General features: G+C 46.6%; 1 protein-coding gene across 4 annotated transcripts; it reads left to right on the top strand.

Annotated features, from left to right (window-relative positions):
* Positions 1–51: 51 nt before the first annotated feature.
* On the top strand, positions 52–7,245 carry LOC136951864 (amyloid beta precursor protein binding family B member 1-like). 4 transcript variants are annotated; one of them, XM_067246501.1, is made up of 14 exons: positions 52–167; positions 750–1,393; positions 1,492–1,688; positions 1,809–1,868; positions 2,033–2,112; positions 2,205–2,271; positions 2,468–2,614; positions 2,835–2,962; positions 3,645–3,759; positions 3,854–3,938; positions 4,048–4,128; positions 4,337–4,452; positions 4,582–4,758; positions 4,959–7,245. In XM_067246501.1, the coding sequence occupies exons 2-14, from the start codon at positions 766–768 to the stop codon at positions 5,112–5,114; spliced, it is 2,037 nt and encodes a 678-aa protein (XP_067102602.1). In that variant the 5' UTR covers positions 52–167; positions 750–765; the 3' UTR covers positions 5,115–7,245. The 4 variants fall into 4 exon arrangements, with proteins under 4 accessions (XP_067102602.1, XP_067102600.1, XP_067102601.1 ...); XM_067246499.1 differs by having other exon boundaries at positions 4,048–4,143; XM_067246500.1 differs by having other exon boundaries at positions 2,835–2,968.
* Positions 7,246–18,614: the final 11,369 nt, after the last annotated feature.

Raw genomic sequence — 18,614 nt, 5'->3', positions numbered from 1 at the left:
TTTTCTTACTGTGGCAACTGCGTGACAAGTCAGTGACGCAGGACCCAGCCTCCATCTCCATCACTTGACTCCACAACACAGACAAGCCATCACAGAAAATGCCCGCAATTTGTGGAAATATGTAACCATAACGATAATATATTGGAAAAAGGACACAAACATCGCAAGTAAGTGAAATGTATTATCAATGGTGAGATTTAAGATATCTCGCTTTGTGATAGTATTTTTGTCTCCGATCTAACGTTACTGTAGCTAGCTTGCTTGCTATCTAGCCCGTTAGCTCAGCCATGCTAGCCAGTGCCAAGGGTGCTGCAGTGCTGCTGATGATGGCGGATGGTGCGCTACGAGTAGCTAATTCAAGCTGGTAATGGCTATCAAGGGCCATGACTGATCAGATGCAAGCTAAAGAAAACCGGACACAAAACACATTGTTTCCTTCGAATGGTAGAAAGCTTGCACATTTTTGTACTTCCCTCCATGGCTTACATGATGTTCCATTGCAAATACGTTAGGGTCTAGGCAAGGCCAAAATGCGCTAGCGAGCTAATGGTTGCTAACTGTCTTTGGGTCACATACAGTGTAGCTTTCTATACGTGTCAATGTCAAAGTTATTGAATGGACAAGATATGTTACACCTCGCACAACGTTGAGCGCTCGACACTGAAACAGATAAAGCGGTGCCGTTGAATAGTATAAAAGGTAGGTTATTTACTTCGTTATCAGTAAGCTATTTTCACCATGTTCTCCAGGCTGCTGCATGGTACCATGGGTGGTCATGATGATGAGGTGTCATACGTAGTCAACAACCAGCGACAGGATGAAGAGTTGAAGAACAAGCTGAATGACAGCAGCAATTGGGGTGACCAGGAGTCAACTGGTAGCAATGCCAAGTGGGTCAAAGATGGCCAGAACCAGCTGCGCAAGGTAGCAGAGAAGCACCAGGACCAGGACCACAACTGCAACATCAACCTCAATGGAAACGAGGACGATCACCCACCGCAGAACACCACTCAGGAAGAGCAACAGGGGAACGAGGAACACACCGTGTCCCCCAAGACCATCCATGCCCTGGGCCTGACCGAAGAGGAGTCCAAGACCCTCCTCAACGATCCAATACTCATCGACTCTCTGGAATCCTCCGAGGATAAGGAGGGGGGTGAGGACGACAAAGAAAAGGAGAAGTCTGAAGGAGACGAAGAGAGCTTGACTCGTACCAGCGGAAAGAAAGAGTCCGAGCAGAGCCACGTGGAGTTGGATAAAGAGGGATGCGTGACGGGTAGAAGTGCTTGTCTGCTGTTCTCCAATGAGAACGGCCCGTCGAGTGATGAGGAATCCAACTGGACTGCACTGTCTCAGGATGGCCCTGCTGAAGGCTCGCCCAATGGAAACAGAGGTCAGTGAGGATCCAGGGATCGTTTGAATTATTTAAATGATTTGTCACTTATCTTTATATCTTCTCTATAACCCCTTTTTCCTCTCCTCTTTCCCCAGAGTCCTTCTGGGATTCCAATGCGTTTGAGACGGACACAGACCTGCCATCAGGCTGGATGCGTGTCCGAGACACCTCAGGCACGTATTACTGGCACATCCCCACAGGAACCACCCAGTGGGATCCTCCATCCCCCCTGGATAAGCCAGGGGGGGACTCCATCATGTCCTCCAGCATGTCCCTGGAGACCGAACCAGAGGTGAGGTTCTACACGTACCGAGGCTGTAAAGCACTACACGGACATGGGTTGTGAGCTTGTCCTTTAGCATGTTGTGCTTTGCTGTTATGTATATTTGAAACCATTCTTGCTTCTCCTTAGGAGACATGGGGGGATATGTCTAACCCGGATGAAGGAGCTGTAGAGGAAGAACCGTGGAAGGTAACTCAACGTGGACAATGTTTCCAATATTGGTACTTCATCAGGTCACACGTACCATTTGGATGCATCTAGGATTTAGCCAAACTTGGGCAGCAGTTGTTGATGTGTGAGCCCGGAGAAAGAGTTGTTTACACATCTAACCTTAGTGTTGTTGTTTTCCTTAGGAGGAGGGAGAGGTGGCGTCTGACCAGAGCCTGAAGGAGTTTGAGGGAGCAACTCTGCGCTATGCCTCCATCAACCTCAAGTAAATTGACAACAGATCAAACCAGTGATCGTGTCGGCTGTAACATTCGACAATTGTAAATCTTACTGTTACCTCTGTATTTTTCTGTGTAGCTATAACTGTTCCCACTCCGAGGAGGAGGAGAAGCTTGGTCCTCTCTGCACTGATCTGGAGGCTAAAGTACATGGACTTCCTCTCTCAGAAACACATCTGTCACTACACTAATCCAGAAGGAAGGGTCTTCAGTCTGATCATGGATGTCAACACAACTCCTCCCTTTCCTAACTGGACTGTTTCCCTCCCCTCTTTCTGTCCTCTCTCCTGCACCTGCTGTCTATGCTTGCCTTTGTGTGTGTGTGTGTGTGCATCGTGCCAGTGTTTCGCTGTGCGCTCCCTGGGCTGGGTGGAGATGTCCGAAGAGGATATGGCGCCAGGAAAGAGCAGCGTTGCCGTGAACAACTGCATCAGACAGCTGTCTTACCACAAACACAATCTCCACGACACAGCAGGCATCTGGGGGGAGGTGAGGAGGAGCACACAGGAAGAGGCGGGACTGCAGACTTCCTGTCTGAGGCTCTGAAGCTTTAATAGCTCTCCCAGCCTGTCTTGAGACTTGGGAGTTTGACCAATATTATCGAGTGCTAGGCCTGTATCACGATCACACGTTTACTTGTGAGATACAGACAGGCTTGTGGATCAGGAGGATGGTGTTATGAGGAGTGTTTGTTTGTTTGTTTTCCCAGGGTAAGGACATGCTGATGGTCCTGGAGAATGACACCATGAACCTGATCGACCCCCTGGGCCAGACCCTGCTGCACTCCCAGCCCATCCACAGCATCCGTGTGTGGGGCGTCGGCAGAGACAATGGCAGGTCAGTGTGCCACCTCCCCTGTCACGCTACCAGCACTGCACCAGATCAGTGTTCATTCCCTGTTTCAGTCTCAGCCCGTTATGGACTACACAGCCATATTATATGGCATTATAGTATTAACAGTAATGCAACAGTTACTTCATCTTACATTTACACCTACTTTAGAAATATTACATATGATTAGTCTGTTATTATGCTGGTAGTTTTTACTTTTCCCAATTAGCAATGCAGTGGAGTTTCCTCATCTTAGACTGCTGTATGTGGTGGTATTTGCACTGTAGTAATTGGGCCATTAAAAGTAATACACATCCAGCTGGTTGGGTCATGAGTCATGGCAGAGAGGCACTGCATCCCACAGAAACTCTTGCATTCGGTAATAAAAAAAAGCTGTGATTCACCACTGCCCCCTGGTGGTCTGTGTGTGGTACAGCCGTTATGGGTCTTTGGAAATCCCTTGTGGACGTTCTCTGCCCAGGCAATAGTGAACGTACTCTGTTTTAACATACCTATATTTTCTTTCTTGCTGCATTTTGATGCCGTGTGCAGGGAAAGGTATAGTACAGTAATTTTTGGCTTCTTTTAGTAGCACTGTGCAGTATTGTACCATCCTTCTTATGTGTTTCATAATGTGATATGTGCATTCATACATCTGTATATGAACTATGTATTTTTGTATGTACAGAGATTTTGCTTATGTGGCAAGAGACAACCTAACCCAAGTCCTGAAGTGTCACGTCTTCCGCTGTGACTCCCCGGCCAAGAACATCGCTACGAGCCTTCATGAGATGTGCTCCAAGGTGAGTTTCCCCCCAATCACATTCTCATCTGACCTGTCCCTTTAAACCTCTCCATACAGAGCTTTGACTCCTGTCTCTGGCCTTGTGTCCTTAGATAATGACAGAGAGGAAATCAACCAAGCCTGGGCTGAGCAGACTGAACTCTGACCCATGCAAACCCATGGACATCCCTGTTCAAGGTACAATACTGCTTCTCGCTCACGTTTTGCTCATACTGCAGCACTGCTCCAAATGACTCTTTCCTCAATCACAAAGTCGTGTTCATCCTTTTTTTTTCCTTCTCAACAGAGTTCCCTGTTCCCAAGAATGAGCTTTTCCAGCGCTTCCTGGTCTATTACCTTGGTAACGTACCTGTGGCAAAGCCAGTAGGTAAGGGAAGCATGGGTAAGGAAAGCTCTTCTTCACATATCAGTTTGGTGAGCTATGTGGCTTTGACTGGGGCTCCAGTCCAACAAGTTGGCAGGCTCTTTGTATATGTGATAGTGTGTGGCTTTGCTTTGCTGTGTGTGTTCCTATGCCATTTATCTGTGTCTGGAGGCTAGGCAGTCATGTTTTCTGCTCTGGTCTGTGGTTTCAGGCATGGACACAGTCAACGAGGCTTTGGCGGTTGCAATGAACGGCAATGGGAAGCAGGACTGGACCCCCGTGTCTGTCAACGTGGCTCCTGCCACTCTCACCATACTCACCAGAGAGGTACACCACTCTCGAATGAACCGCGGAGGGATGACCTCAGGAAATACAGCCAAGCTTTGTCATTCATCAAAGGGCCAGTGGAGCATGCGTGTTTCCCTCATGGCCGTGTCTGTCCCGTGTGTTCCCCAGACGCAGGAAGTGCTGTCGGAGTGCAGGGTTCGTTTCCTGTCCTTCATGGGCGTGGGGAAGGACGTCCACACCTTCGCCTTCATCATGGCCGAGGGCCCAGGGGACTTCATCTGTCACATGTTCTGGTGCGAGCCCAACGCTGCCAGTCTGAGTGAGGCCGTCCAGGCAGCCTGCATGGTGAGCACTCACACACACACACACACACACACACTTGTCTAGACTTGAGCAGTTTCACAGGAGGTAGCTTAATGAATCAGTGGAACAGCTAATTGGTATGAAGTATTGTGGTTACAATGACGAAGGTGGTTAACTGGTTCTGACCACCATGTTCTTTATATGAGCTGCATGTGTTAAGACACTGATCCTGTGTTCCACAGCTGCGCTACCAGAAGTGTCTGGATGCACGGCCCCCCAGCCTGGGCTCCTGCCTGCCCACACCCCCCACTGACTCGGTGGCCCGCCGGGTCAGGAAGGGGGTCCAGAGTCTGCTGGGCAGCTTCAAGAGCTACAGGTCTGGATCCCAGTCCCCCTGAGCAGGGAGAGGGACCAGGATCCGCACCCTGTCAGACATCTAACCCCCCCCCCACCCCTCCCATCCACTGTTTTTCGGGCCTTACTATCCACTCACCTGTTCATTTGTGCATGAACTTACTGAGGAAAATGCTTGCTGTGCTCACTGCGGAGTGCAGAGTAGTTTTAACGTGTTGCTAGTTTCCCTTCACGGTTCTCCTCTGCTCCCCCAGCAGAACGCTGGAGATCCAGGGCCCCTTCTTTACGTTGGCGCAGGGATTTTATTTGTGCGTGTCGTTTTTGTGTTTTAACAGAAACCATGTCTGGAATGTTGGATACGGATTGGATGTAACCAGATGTTTGGTCTTAAAAGCGTTAGGAAGAGAGCGGTAGTCAAGATTCCCACAGAATCACGTCTTATTTCATCCTCAGTGCAATTATGGTTAAATCAACGGTGCCATAATCACTTCCTGTTAGAGACTAGACCACACCTCTTTTTCTACTGATGTCACAACAAAGCAATGTAATCACTGTCAATAGTTTAGTGTCAAGTCTCCCATGTGGTTTTTCTAAACTGTCAGTACCATAGACTAAACCTCAGCCTGTGTGTAATACTAACCATGTAGGAGCCTAAGGAGTGTGTCACATAGTTGTGTGTTCCCAACCACTGAACAACGTATTGTAGACAGTCTTCCAAAGAAGCGTCTGATTCATGTCACATAGTGAGTGACCACAGGTCCTGGAGTGTAGTGCTATTTCTCATACATCTGCATGAACAACTGCAAGTTCAGAGCTTGTGTGCAATAATCAGACTCTCCTGTTTGTGCTGGTGGCATGATGGCTGTGCAGCGCCCATAGGCTCAGGGCAGGGTGGTTTCTCTGAATGTAGGAGGTTGGCTAAATACGGTCCAGCAACTCCTGAACAAACAAAAAAAAATGTATGAAAAGAGCCCTGGAGAAAATAGACCTCTGGTCATGGAGATTGTGACCTAAAGAATCTTAGCCCTGGATTTTACCATCTCAGACAGTCTAGCCACAGTCCAGATGGAATCCACCGTTACCACGGTTACCTCCACAGTGACCACCACTGACGAGTACTGTAGATCCTCAAACACGCTGCATGCTTTAATAGCGTAGAGTCATTACTGCCTCCAGTGGTTAGTACTGAACTCTATTATCGTCTCATAGTAGATACGTGCTTATGCTGTATGGTGTGAGGAAGGCTAAAATCTCTACTTGTTGTTACGTGTTTGTAAGGCATGTCACACTAGTCTGTATTGGTGTGTATCTATTATAAGCTAGCCTAGCGGTAGATTAGTTTTTACTGTCAGTTACAGTCCACTGAGTAGCTGGCATCAGGCCGATCAGTGTGTGTGCTAGCCCTTGGATGGGAGGGGCCCTGAGAGAGCATATCTCCAGTGGTTTACTGCTCTGTCAGGGCCACAGACCCTATAGTAATGTATTTTGTATTCTTTATATTGTTTGCAAACACAAAATGTACGCTACTGATGAATTGCACCTTTGCTCATTATAAAAGTAATTTTTTAATAGAGATTTGGTGTTTTCTGTTATATTTTTTGTTTAAAATTGTGTCAATTTGTCAGAAGTATTTAGTGCAATAGTTGTTTGACCTTTTAACAAATGAAATACTGCGTGAAATATTGAAACACTTTGTAGTTTTACATTTAAATTTAAACATCCACTGTTAGCCAAACTGGCCATTCGACTGTGGTAGTACAACAAGATAGACAGTGCTCCTCCTCGACAAAGCTAGCTGTGTTAGTAAGACGATCGCTCAAAGAACTCAGAGCTAGCTAGCTGTGTTAGTAAGACGATCGCTCAAAGAACTCAGAGCTAGCTGTGTTAGGTTGAACATCAATCAGATAAATTGGAGCTAGCTTGCAAGCTAGAGCTGCGTGGCACTGATTTACTAACGGTGGATTATGGCTTTAACTGTGTCGTACATGCTGTATTTATCTCCTGATCACTATTCATTGTGCTCCTTTTCTCACTCTACTCACATATTAGCACTAAAGTTGACATGAAAGATGAATATTTGAACCTTAGCAGATTAATTTATTTCAGTTTAAATGTAAATTAGGTGTGTATAAAATGTATATGTATATAAAAGTCACTGCACAATAAATGTAAACATATCTAGATTCTTGGTCTTGTCTTCATTGGTCATGTGACAGAACTTTCTGTGAGTGAAGCCATGTGGATCTGATAGATTGGATCCCAAAGGGCAGTTCTAGATTACATCAGCCTGGAAATGTTGCCATTGGTAACCCAAGACACAACTATAGAAATCCTCTACTGCCTGTCTATGGTCTTATCTATCATTCTCAGCAATCCCATTAAAATGTAAAAGAAGCCATGCAAACTGGTTGTTAGCATATGTATCAAATCTGCTGACATTGGTTTTGCCACACATATTGAGCAAAGACTGGTACATGAATAAAATGTGTAAGACCATGTGTCACCTGCTCAATTCATATCAGCTCTACTGCCCCACCTGGAGTGTTCAAAAGAGAGAGGATGGTTATTGTTTCCCTGGGAGATGGCTTTGGAGATGAAAGGTACACATCAAGTGGTGTCCAGACCCAGAGCCAGCCTGGTAATAATTCTCTCTCCATCTCAACAGACATTCTGCCCTGCCAGCAGGATGGCCCGCTGTTGGACACATCAAGGGTTTGGCGATAATCGGGTCCTTTTGAAGGGATAGGCCAAGACCCTTACTCACTCAGCAACTGTGTGTGTGTGTTTGTGATGGTTTATAGCTGCTGTTCTATCCCTCATTTTTACAATTCAGTCTTGTTAATTTGAACCCTGTTGGCTCCCTGCGGGTGACAGTCTGAGTTCAGTCTCCTGGAAGCAGCTGACCCATATCAAAGCCTCCCCTTCCATCTCCTTCCCAAGCCATCATCCACTCGGAATTCACAGGTGCTGGAGTCTGTATCTTTAGAGTTCTCTGAAACATTAGGATGTTTTTTGTAGATTACAGTCAACAAGACATGGTTTTGGATTCGCTTAGTCCTGTCGGGCATCTGGTTAGTAGCCATCTGTGCCCCAAATCTAATAGTTTTCTTCCTCTGTTACAATGCTTGTTTGAGACACACATGTAAAGGATTTCCAGTGTGTGAGTGCATGTGATTTTTTATTCATTTTAACGTGTCTGTGGTAGTCTTCCACAGTTTCTTGGTGTCAATCACACTTTGGGTAGTTTGGCTGGAGGAGAAAATAATCACAATTATAATTATGCCTATAATTATGCATGCAGCATTTGTGTAATGGAGATTTATTTTGAGTAATGAATGTGTAGTCTTGTGGAACATTGCTTTTCGTCTCAGAGCCGTGGAGTGGGCCCATATCCCCTGTGCTGGGCCCTTCAATCTAATCACCCGTCCCCAGTATAGCAGGCTGGATAAAGAAAACGAACAGGCTTCATTTTAAAGCTGGTATCAAGGTCTGGGAGAGATGATAGAAATCCCTTTAAAGACATCGCCTTCTCTATCGGCTTCACGCGGCTGGAATATACAGCAGAGAATACTTCTGATACACATCCCTCAAAACCTCTGTTTCAATACAGTGTACATAATCAAAATGCTCACTTCAGGTGTTGTCATCAGGTAGACATGACAGTACTGAGCTGTAAGAGGTTGTCAAGTCACAGCAAATCTAAAACAGCCACAGGAGATAAAGGTAGACTCAGAGAGGATTCACTTCAGAAAAATCAGAGGGTGGAGGAGTGACAGAGATAGAGATAAAGAGAGAGACAGAGAGACAGACAGAAAGAGAGAGATACAGAGAGAGACAGAGAGAGATACAGAGAAAGAGAGAGACGGAGAGAGAGATACAGAGAGAGAGACAGAGAGAGATACAGAGAAAGAGAGAGACGGAGAGAGAGATAGGGAGCGAGAGAGAGAGAGAAAGAGAGAGAGAAACAAAGGATGGACCACGCCAGGCATCCTGCTGTGTTCACACATCTGGGATGCACTGGAGAGATATGCAGAGTGGGAGGACGGGCAGGTGATGTGCATCAGGCAGGAATCCATGTGGGTGTTTTCTTCATCTTTGTTTTCAGTTGTTTGGGTTACATCTCTTGCTCACCGTGGCAAAATGAGAATGCCATCTTGGTTTTTAGATAACTTGCATCAAAGCAAAAGCCTTTACATTCCAAATTGTAATTCATCCTCAGCCTTAAAGAGACATCCATCCAGAGGGTCCATATATAAAGAGTGGTTCTGGGTGACAATTCGTTTTTTGGTTCAAGCATGTGCTGCACATAACATGCAGTTGTGATTAAAATGGCTGATTGATTCAATTTGATTTTAGTGATGTTCATGGGGAATACGTATGCAAATAAAAGTGTCTGCTCCTATTAGTTGCAGCTTCTTCCTGTGGATTCGGTCTTTTGTTGCTTGCCCCATGTGCTTTTAGGAAGGTTCAAAGGCCTCTTCAACAACCCTCTCTCCCCGCTCTCGCTTTAGTGGGCGTGATCTATCATTAAGTAAACGTATTAAGAAAGCAGCGATTCCTCTGTTCGTTGACTATGGTACCCGCTGCTTCCTTGTGCTCTGACAGAAGCAATATTCCGTTTGTTTTCGGAATAAGGTGTCACTAGTTGGGATGTTGAATGTTTTCATCGAACTGGGCCACAGGTAAATTAGAAAGGTATGTACAACGCCACATCGCTACAAAAGCCCTTTTGAACAGCATGGTTGGCAATATATCGTATTTAATCAACCATGGAGTGCTCGTCCAAGCGGCAATGGAAGACAAGCTAGAAAATCAGGGTGTGTTTTTAAAAGCACAGCCCAAATTGACACTCATGCACCCTTTTGAGTTTTTATTTGACTGCCACTTACCTTAGATCTCAGTCTATATTGGCTCAGACGTAATGTCTGCACCTCGGGTTTGTGAACCGTCATGGCTATAGAATGCAATTCCTTCCGCTGCCAAGATAGACGCAGCCCCCTCGCTGAACCTGTCACTAGTCTTTCATAAGAGTCATTGACTTGTCACTTTAGAATGTCCTTTTGTTCCTAGACAAATTCCTCTTCTGTACCCTGACCCTCCCCAATTTTCTTTCCCTGCTTTTGTATTAAGACAGATCAAAGCACATTATGAACAAAATGCAGTGAATAGGAACTGAGTGGCCATTTCTCTGGTGTTCAGCATTGTCACAATACTCTTTGATCATTAAGTTTAAAATGAAAGATGGTAACACATTTTTATTTTCATGCCTCACCAGTTCATAGGTCACTGCCAGTCTGTTATGGTCTGTGATTATAGTATATGGTAATGACATTTCTCATTAACTAATGAGACGAGAGACTCTGGTTTTGAACAATCCTTAAGCAAATAGCAAAACATCTTTGTTGTTTGGTGCTAAAAGATTGGAAATCAATCATACATTTAATCTAAACCATGATTCATTGCAGATGTTTGTTGCATTAGGAAAGTGCTAAATCTACGCCTTGATGAACCTGCTGATTGGTTTACAGGTGTAATTGCTAACAGAGAGATTACTTCAGTTGTAGACCAGACCGTCTGGCAAGCCACTGGCATTGCTGTCCTTGTCACTGGAGAGTAACTGTGAAGAGCCTTCCAACCTCACACAAACCTCAACCTAACTCAACCCAGTCCGCTTGTGGCACACAGAAGTAAATTGCCTTGTCACTTAGCAAATTTGTCCAAGCAATCAACTCCATCTCACATGGGGTACAGCCATGATTGCAATCCTGGTTGGCTCATGGGGGACAGGGATAAGAGATGAATTACAATAAAGCTTGAAATACTTGTATTATTGTCCCTCTCCTCCATATGTATTCCCCATCACAGTTTCAACACACCAGAGATTCTATTGTCTGAGGTGTAGAACCATGGTAGGGTCTGACTGTTAAAAATAACAGCAGTACTTAAAAAGAAACCCTGCCATTGGCTGAGTGGAAAATCCCCAGTTTTGGTGGACGTGGAATAGTCAGTATCTAAAGTGAAGTGTGCAGTTCTTAAAGATTAAAGATAATCGTTCTCAAAACTCACACTACGTTCCTGGAGTATCATATCTTAGTATGTAAATAAAACTGGAGAAATGTTTTTTAAAGGTTTGTTTGGGTTTGCACAAGCCCTTTTGAAATGACCATAGGAGTGTCTGACATACAAGGGCAGAGCCTGCCTGCGCACCTCACTCTATATTCATCAGTTTCTCTCACATGTTGCTGTGGAGAGGAAGGAGATGAAATGACCAGACTGGAGGTGAGATGAGGGTGCACAGGGGGAGGGGAGATGAGGAGACGTGGGCTGGGGAGCTGTTGATTCTCATTTTGCCATTCCCATCTCCCAGTGGGATAGTCTGAGACAAAGATAAATACAGCCAGCACTGCCATTTGTAAGCTCTGCAGCAGACACAATTTCACCCATTACCTGACTGACTCAAGAGCCAGAGAGGTCTGTCCCTTGTATTCAGACTGCTGCTTTCAGAGTGCCCCTTCCCCTCCCTCTCCTCCATGTTCATTGTCCACCACACATCTCCAGCCACCCGACGAGTTCAGTCCTGCTCTCATTTTATGCTCAAATACCTGTGTGTGTGTGAGCACAGTGCATGATGTATTTTGGATGTGATGGAGAGAATGTTAGGTGAATATTTGTGTGTATAATAATCGTGAGTGACAGAGAAAGGAGGATGGAGAGTGTTTCTCATAATTAATAGAACAACATTCACAGGTTCCTAAAGATTCCATTTTTTTGTATTTTATGTATTTTTTGAGCAACTTGCCTGTGTAAAGAAGGAGAGAGAAGTGAGCCTGTTCCACTCCATACAACCTCTGTCTGTTATTTAGTTTGGATTGAGAGAGTGGATATGAAAGTCCAGTCATGTCTCGTTTTACCCATCTAAGATATTACAGCAGTCTCACTAGATGCCCCTGGCTGCACCCTCTTTGACATGACACTTCTCCCTGAATTGGGGCCTGTCGAGAGTTCTTTGCCATGTGTATCGATTCTGAAACCAAGATGGAGCTTGATGGTTCACTGGTGACTTCTCTTGACATACCCTGCTGTGCTTTTTATAAATCAGAGCTGAGAGAAGCTTCCCTGAGACAGGTGCATTATGCACTAGCTGTCTCCCTCTGTGCATTGCTGCAGTCCCCACCTCCCCTCTGCTCTGGTTATCCATCCTGAGCTAGTGTCTGTGGAGCATCACTGTACAATGAGCATGCATGAGATAGTCAGCCTAGGAGCCTCCCTGTCACTATCTATCCACGCAACTATTTAATAATAGAGGAAATCCACACAGCCTATTCTGTGTTTGATGTGGGTAATCATATACAGTAGAACACACCTATCAGTTTTCTTAATGAACTCTGTTTGACAATGGACTTGTCTATGTGTTAGTTAGGTTTAGGATATGTAGAAAGGATATGTCAAAAATCACCATCATAAAACAGGATCGTCTCCATTCTGCAGGCTGTTGTTTCCACTAGTATTTAATACCACTATCTTTTCCTCTGTGCTTATTCAAAGTAAAATGACACCTTCAAGGCCCTGCTTGTAATTTGGGTTAATTGTTCTGGATGGCTGGATCACTTCCAAGCAGTTCATCCAATTTCCATTTAAATTGAGCTATCGGAGCGTGACACGGGTGGCGCTGGGCTCGGCGCTGTGGCGGGCAGCAGAGGTACGCCCCCGGGCTGGTGGCTGCTGGGAAACTTGTTTACAGGTCCTTCTGGAAGGGTTCTCAACTGGGTCACTGTCACACATGCAATCACACACACAATCACGCGGAGAATGGAAATGCAAGAGCACACACTGCACTGGCTCTCTCGTTGGGTCTGATCCTTGAAGACAAGGCTGTGTGTACATGCAAGCACTTGGCCTGGAGATGTAGCGCATACAAAAGAGGGCAAAGTAGACGTCTCTACATGCAACACGTGCCTGGCAAGAGATTTAGCTTAGAAATCACCCGCTGCTGTGACAGTACCTGGCAGGGACCAGGAAGTCTCTGCAACAGGCCAAGCATCACTTCCCATAAAAACACAACCTGCAGAATTGATCCGCCCAAGTCTGGAGATGTCTCCCATGTCATACACATTGCTTCTGGGTCGGAAAAGGGATTGGGGACACGCAAGCAATAAATCACCTGCCCCCCCCCCCCTCCCCCCCCCCCCCCCTCTCGCCAGTTCCCCCATCAACAACAGAAACCCTCCCAGTCTTTAGACCTCAGAACCAGACTGGGGACTGACTCGTCAGAGCCGGACGATCTGAGTGAATGTCCCACACAGCACTCTCCACATTAGGCTAGATGGTTGGTGTGTTAACGCAGTCTCAGATGCTACATTAAAGCCTTAGGAGCTTTCACCCCCCCTCTTCGTCTAGGCTGGTATTACCAGGTAGGTCACAGGAAGAAAATAGAGGCCATACTCGCATTACTCCAGCAGACTAAACGCCACCAGGATGAACGAGGGGGTCACGTCCACGGGGACTCACCTCAGACCCCTGTCTCCTCTGGAGGCTTCGTTTCTCCCAGAGTCCGCCCGATAAGTGCATGGAGGCTCATTGTTATTTGAGAACTGGAGTGGCAATTTCAAATTGATTTAAGTGTTTGTCACCAGATAGAAAACATCTGTCTTGTGTGGTGTGCATGTATTTTGGTTCTCATGTGTTTGAACTGGAGCCCGGATGTGTACAGTGAGTCGATTTGCTCGTGATGGTGGTGCTATCACGTCTGTCTGACTGTGAGGGCCTCTCGCATAAGCTGCTCCCCTTGAGGTGTCCTTCACTGTGAGCACATGGAGCCTATATGCAGGGCCGATGCTGGTTGAGGCTCCCGCTCTACCCCCCACCCCTGCTCCTCTCCTCCCCTTTTTCCTCTCTGCCCCCCCTTCTCCCCTCCCCCAGGAATATGCTGCAGGTTGTCTACAAAAAATAAATGTCCAGATACTTCTGTAGTTTTGCTCTCTGATCTTCACACAGGTTCCTAAAACAAAGCCCCCTATTAATATTTATAGCAGCTCTAATGGGATGGGATCAATGGAGAGAAGAGAGAGAGTGTGAATAGTCCTAATATATGTGCTCCCTTTTCTCTCCATCTCCTTTTGAAGTAGAGTAGGAGTGTTTGAGAATGGAATTCTGCGAGAGAGAGAGAGAGAGAGAGAGAGAGACAGAGGGGAGAAAAGAGAGAGGACATAAGAGGGCAACAATGAGAAAGATAAAGTGTGTGTGTGTGTGAGAGAACTAGAGCTAGAGCATGCGTATTTTATGTGAGCAAAGTTCTGGATGGCCAGTCTCCATGACTTTCAGTCCCCCCATTGGTCTGTAACCTAACTACTCAGGGAGAGTTCTGGCTAGTGGGCTGGAACTGAAACCCAGTGTCTTCATTGGCATGCCCGTCATGGTGGATCTCACAGATAAAAGTCGGACAGCTTGAGACAGTCTGCTCTGTGTCTTCAATGGGTGGGCAAGCTGCCTAGTGCTCAGTAAGCGAATTAGGTGGGCAAGATGCCCATCGCTGCCCCCCTCTGACAGACAGTAGCCTCACCGCTTGGTCTTTAACTGCACAAGGAGAAACCCATTAATCAGAGGTGCTTGCATCTCCTGGCTTTTACTGTTCCACAGGGGGGGAGGGGGGGGAGGATGTAGACGAGTGCTGGTCCTTGGTGATAAATGCCCTCACTTCCACACCTTTTAAAAGTACGGTTTATCAATTGGGAATGGGAACGGCGTGTTTGGGGGCTACAGGGAAATTGCCTTTCCCTTTCCCTCGTAGCCACGGGTGTAGAAGTGAATGGAAAGGGATGTAAGGCCGTCTGCCCTGTGAGGTGATGTACGTATACGCTGAGAATGGGGAGAGCAGGCCTTTCAATCTCTCTCTTCACCTTTCCACCACCTCATACTCCTCCATTTGTTTTTGCTCTTGTTTTCTTGCAAGTACTTCCTCAGTGTCCCCTGTTTTTCTCATCTTTCTATCTTCAGTTTCTCTCCATTCATGCTTCCCTGGGGCCTTGCTACAGGGCTTGGGGGTGTTGTGGTTGACAGGCTGAGTTTCGGGAGGTCAGGAGGGCGAGGGCGGCATTTGCAGACCAAGGGGGAGGGAGGCGGGGACAGACTGCTGAGACAGCAAGCACACTGTGTCTGGGAGCACAGTGTGAATACCCAGTCCAGGGTAGAGCCAGAGAGAAGACTGACCTTGAGGCGTGAGCAGGAAAGTACAGGCTGATCTCTCCACCATTGAGCTGGGTTCTCAAGCTCCTCTGTCCGGGGCACTTTGGTTCTGACTGTGTGCTGATTGGCATATGTTGTTTTCTTGAACTGGATTAAATCCAGCCCCTCATGAATTATTATGAATCATTATGAATGCCCAAGACAGACGACTGCAGCACCGAGAGAAGCGTTAAATAAACAAGAGGTTTTTTCATTTTATCCTTTACAGATTGATATTCATGAATACAGGAATTGATATGGCACAAAAGGTTTGGTAAAATGCAAAATTTAAAGTGAAAATGTATATTTATGAATGCAGGACTTGATATGCCACAAAAGGTTTGGTAACATTGCAAATTTAATTTGTTTAAGTTTAAAGCGATTATGGTTTGGACTAATGGGATATCTCGATTTGACTACGTTTGATTTTTCTAACGATAGTTTTTCCCCTGCAGCCAGTGCTATCTGTGCACTGGAGGGTGTCTGTGGGGCTCTTGGAAAATGGAAGCCATGGAGGCTATGGTAAACCAAATAATGAGGCAATGCTCCCTGTCTCAGATTAAAGAGCCTGTCTGGAGGCACGCAGGGCGAGGCGCTGCCCCTGTTGTGTGTTTTTTTATTTATTTCAACCATCTGTACACAAAAGAACCCTTTGCCTTCATTTACGCAGACAGAATGCTGTGTCCAACAGGCTGCTCTTAGACTATGCAGTGAAGATTTGTGTTGAGGGTCATTTTCCTAGACAGGTTCACTATGAACACATTTTTAGTTACTACAATAAAACTGTATTATTCAAACAATATCACAGCTCAAATTGCATTATAACATTACAACAAAACAGCTCACAACCAACACCACATTCATGTGTGTTTAGCATATTATAACAGAGGCTACTCATGTTTAATTCAATGGTCCCTCTGCATTTTTAGTTCAGCATGCCTTCTTGTCCGAGCAGACTGCAAGTTACAGTATGTAGACTAAGGGCTTTGGTGGAGCCTTGATGCATCTGTGGTGGAGCTGGAGGAGGCATGTGGTTGCCAGACCTCTGTAGTGCTCTAAGAGTCTGAGTCGATCCCCCTCAGCCACCACGTTCCTACCTGAGTGACACCACTACAGTGTCAATGTAACTGTGTATCGTTCCTTGCAGCTGTCCTTGAGCACCCCAGGAAGAGCTCTACTGTTCCCCCGAGAACCCAGTTCTGTTTCTGCAGAAGCGTGTGTGTGCACACTCCTGGAAGAGGACGTGTCTGGATTCTACCCTGGTGCCAGTCTTGCTAGTGAACAAGAAGTAATGATGGATTATTCGGGGCGCTGTACTTGACGTGTCCCTCACTCAGTGCAGTCTGACTGTGTTTCCACTTTGAGAGATAAAGCATGAGAGTTATGCTGGCTGTGGGGACCTCCCTCTCCCTGAACCCACAGGCAGCAGTGAAGAATAAGCTTCAGCAGAGCTGTGTGCTGGCACACTCCTTGCCTGGGACTAAGTCTGTTCCAGAATGCATATGAGTATGTGGATAGGGATGGTCAAATGGCATCGTGATTTATGGTCAACTGGAGGGGGGAGTCTTTCTCGAGAGCTTTGTGTGGAGAGTATAAAATGTATCCCCCAAGATTCTCTGGTCCTCATACAAGAAAAACAGCTTGAATATACACCTCATAGACTGCCCTGTTCTCATGGGTTAGCTTCTGTGAGCATGTACCGAGATGTAGCTACAGATCCTTGGGGGTTGCAGCAATGTGGTGGTGACTGGACCATGCTCTGGCACCTGTGAGAAATGGGCAGAGACAAGCAAACACACCAGATGGCAGTGAATCTGTAATCAGAAGTCACTGGTGAAAAATGGAGGACTAGTGGAATGTGGACTGGTCTCAGATTCAAATGGCGTCTTTTCAACATTCTTTTTTTATTTTTGGTTTTGGCAAAAAGGTTGAGCTATTGTCCTGTTTCTATGGGGACATTGCGGTTTCTTAGTCAGGACCCCCATGTAGACCGGTGCTACAGTATGTTGCGTCTAAATTATTACTCCCAGCAGCAAATTGGACCAGCTTTCCCTTCCCTGATTTGATGTATACAATTTACAGACGGACAAAGAGATTTTTGAATATATTTGAAATAGGTTTGACCCGTAATGGGTCCCAATAGGACAGTGTCTGCTCTGGCCCCCTCCCCTTCACCCCCAGAGGAACTCACCTGTGATTTACCTCCCCCCCACTTCCATGTGTGACAGGATGGCATGGTGGCAGCCCCCCGCCCCCCCCCCCCCCCCCTGACCCCAGATGCTCCCTCTCCCACAGGAGTGTGCATAATTGGCTAATTAAATGGAGAGACAATGGCCCTGGCGTAGCTCATTACAGACATCGCTCCATCAGATCCTTCCCCACCAGTTCCTCTAACCCCCTCCACCCCCCCCCCATCCTGGCAGGAAAGGTCACACTGAGACTGGGGGCTTCTGGGAGACGCTGCTGTTCCCCTCATTTCTCTTCAAGCGTAGCTATCCTATGCTTTAATACAGTAGGAGGTAGGACTGCTATAGATTTCTGAATCTTTGGGGCTATATTTCCAGGCTTGCTCATCTACTGTGCCTGAAAGAGTTTGTGTGGAGTTCTTGGTAGCAATGCTGGACTTTACCCAGCCTGACAACGTCCAACCCCCCCCCCCCCCCCCCCCCCCCAACCCCCCACCCCCGTTATGTGTTACTCTCATCTGTCAGACTGATGTATTCTGCTTGACCTTTCAAAGTTGAGTTATTTATTGGGAACAGAAACACATCTCCTCACCACCTCATACCTTTGAGATAAACATGCTCCCACACCCACACAGCCACGTACATATTTCAGCAGATGGCTGGCTTTCTGTCAAAGACAAGGGGTTAACATGAGTCCCTTCTGAAATGTCAGGCCCGTGTCCAACATGCTGACAGAATCCAAAACTGCTCTGTTTGTTATGTGAGACATTACATTCTGTAACTTAATCTGCTAGCTATGTACTCACCCAGGAGCAGGGCTGCTCTGGGTATGTACTCACTCAGGAGCAGGGCTGCTCTGGGTATGTAGTCACTCAGGAGCAGGGCTGCTCTGGGTATGTACTCACCCAGGAGCAGGGCTGCTCTGGGTATGTACTCACTCAGGAGCAGGGCTGCTCTGGGTATGTACTCACTCAGGAGCAGGGCTGCTCTGGGTATGTACTCACTCAGGAGCAGGGCTGCTCTGGGTATGTACTCACCCAGGAGCAGGGCTGCTCTGGGTATGTACTCACCCAGGAGCAGGGCTGCTCTGGGTATGTACTCACTCAGGAGCAGGGCTGCTCTGGGTATGTACTCACC

The sequence above is a fragment of the Osmerus mordax genome, chromosome 11 (genome assembly GCF_038355195.1).
Source record: "Osmerus mordax isolate fOsmMor3 chromosome 11, fOsmMor3.pri, whole genome shotgun sequence".
Taxonomy (NCBI): Eukaryota; Metazoa; Chordata; class Actinopteri; order Osmeriformes; family Osmeridae; genus Osmerus; species Osmerus mordax.
This window is presented reverse-complemented; position numbering and strand designations above follow the sequence as displayed.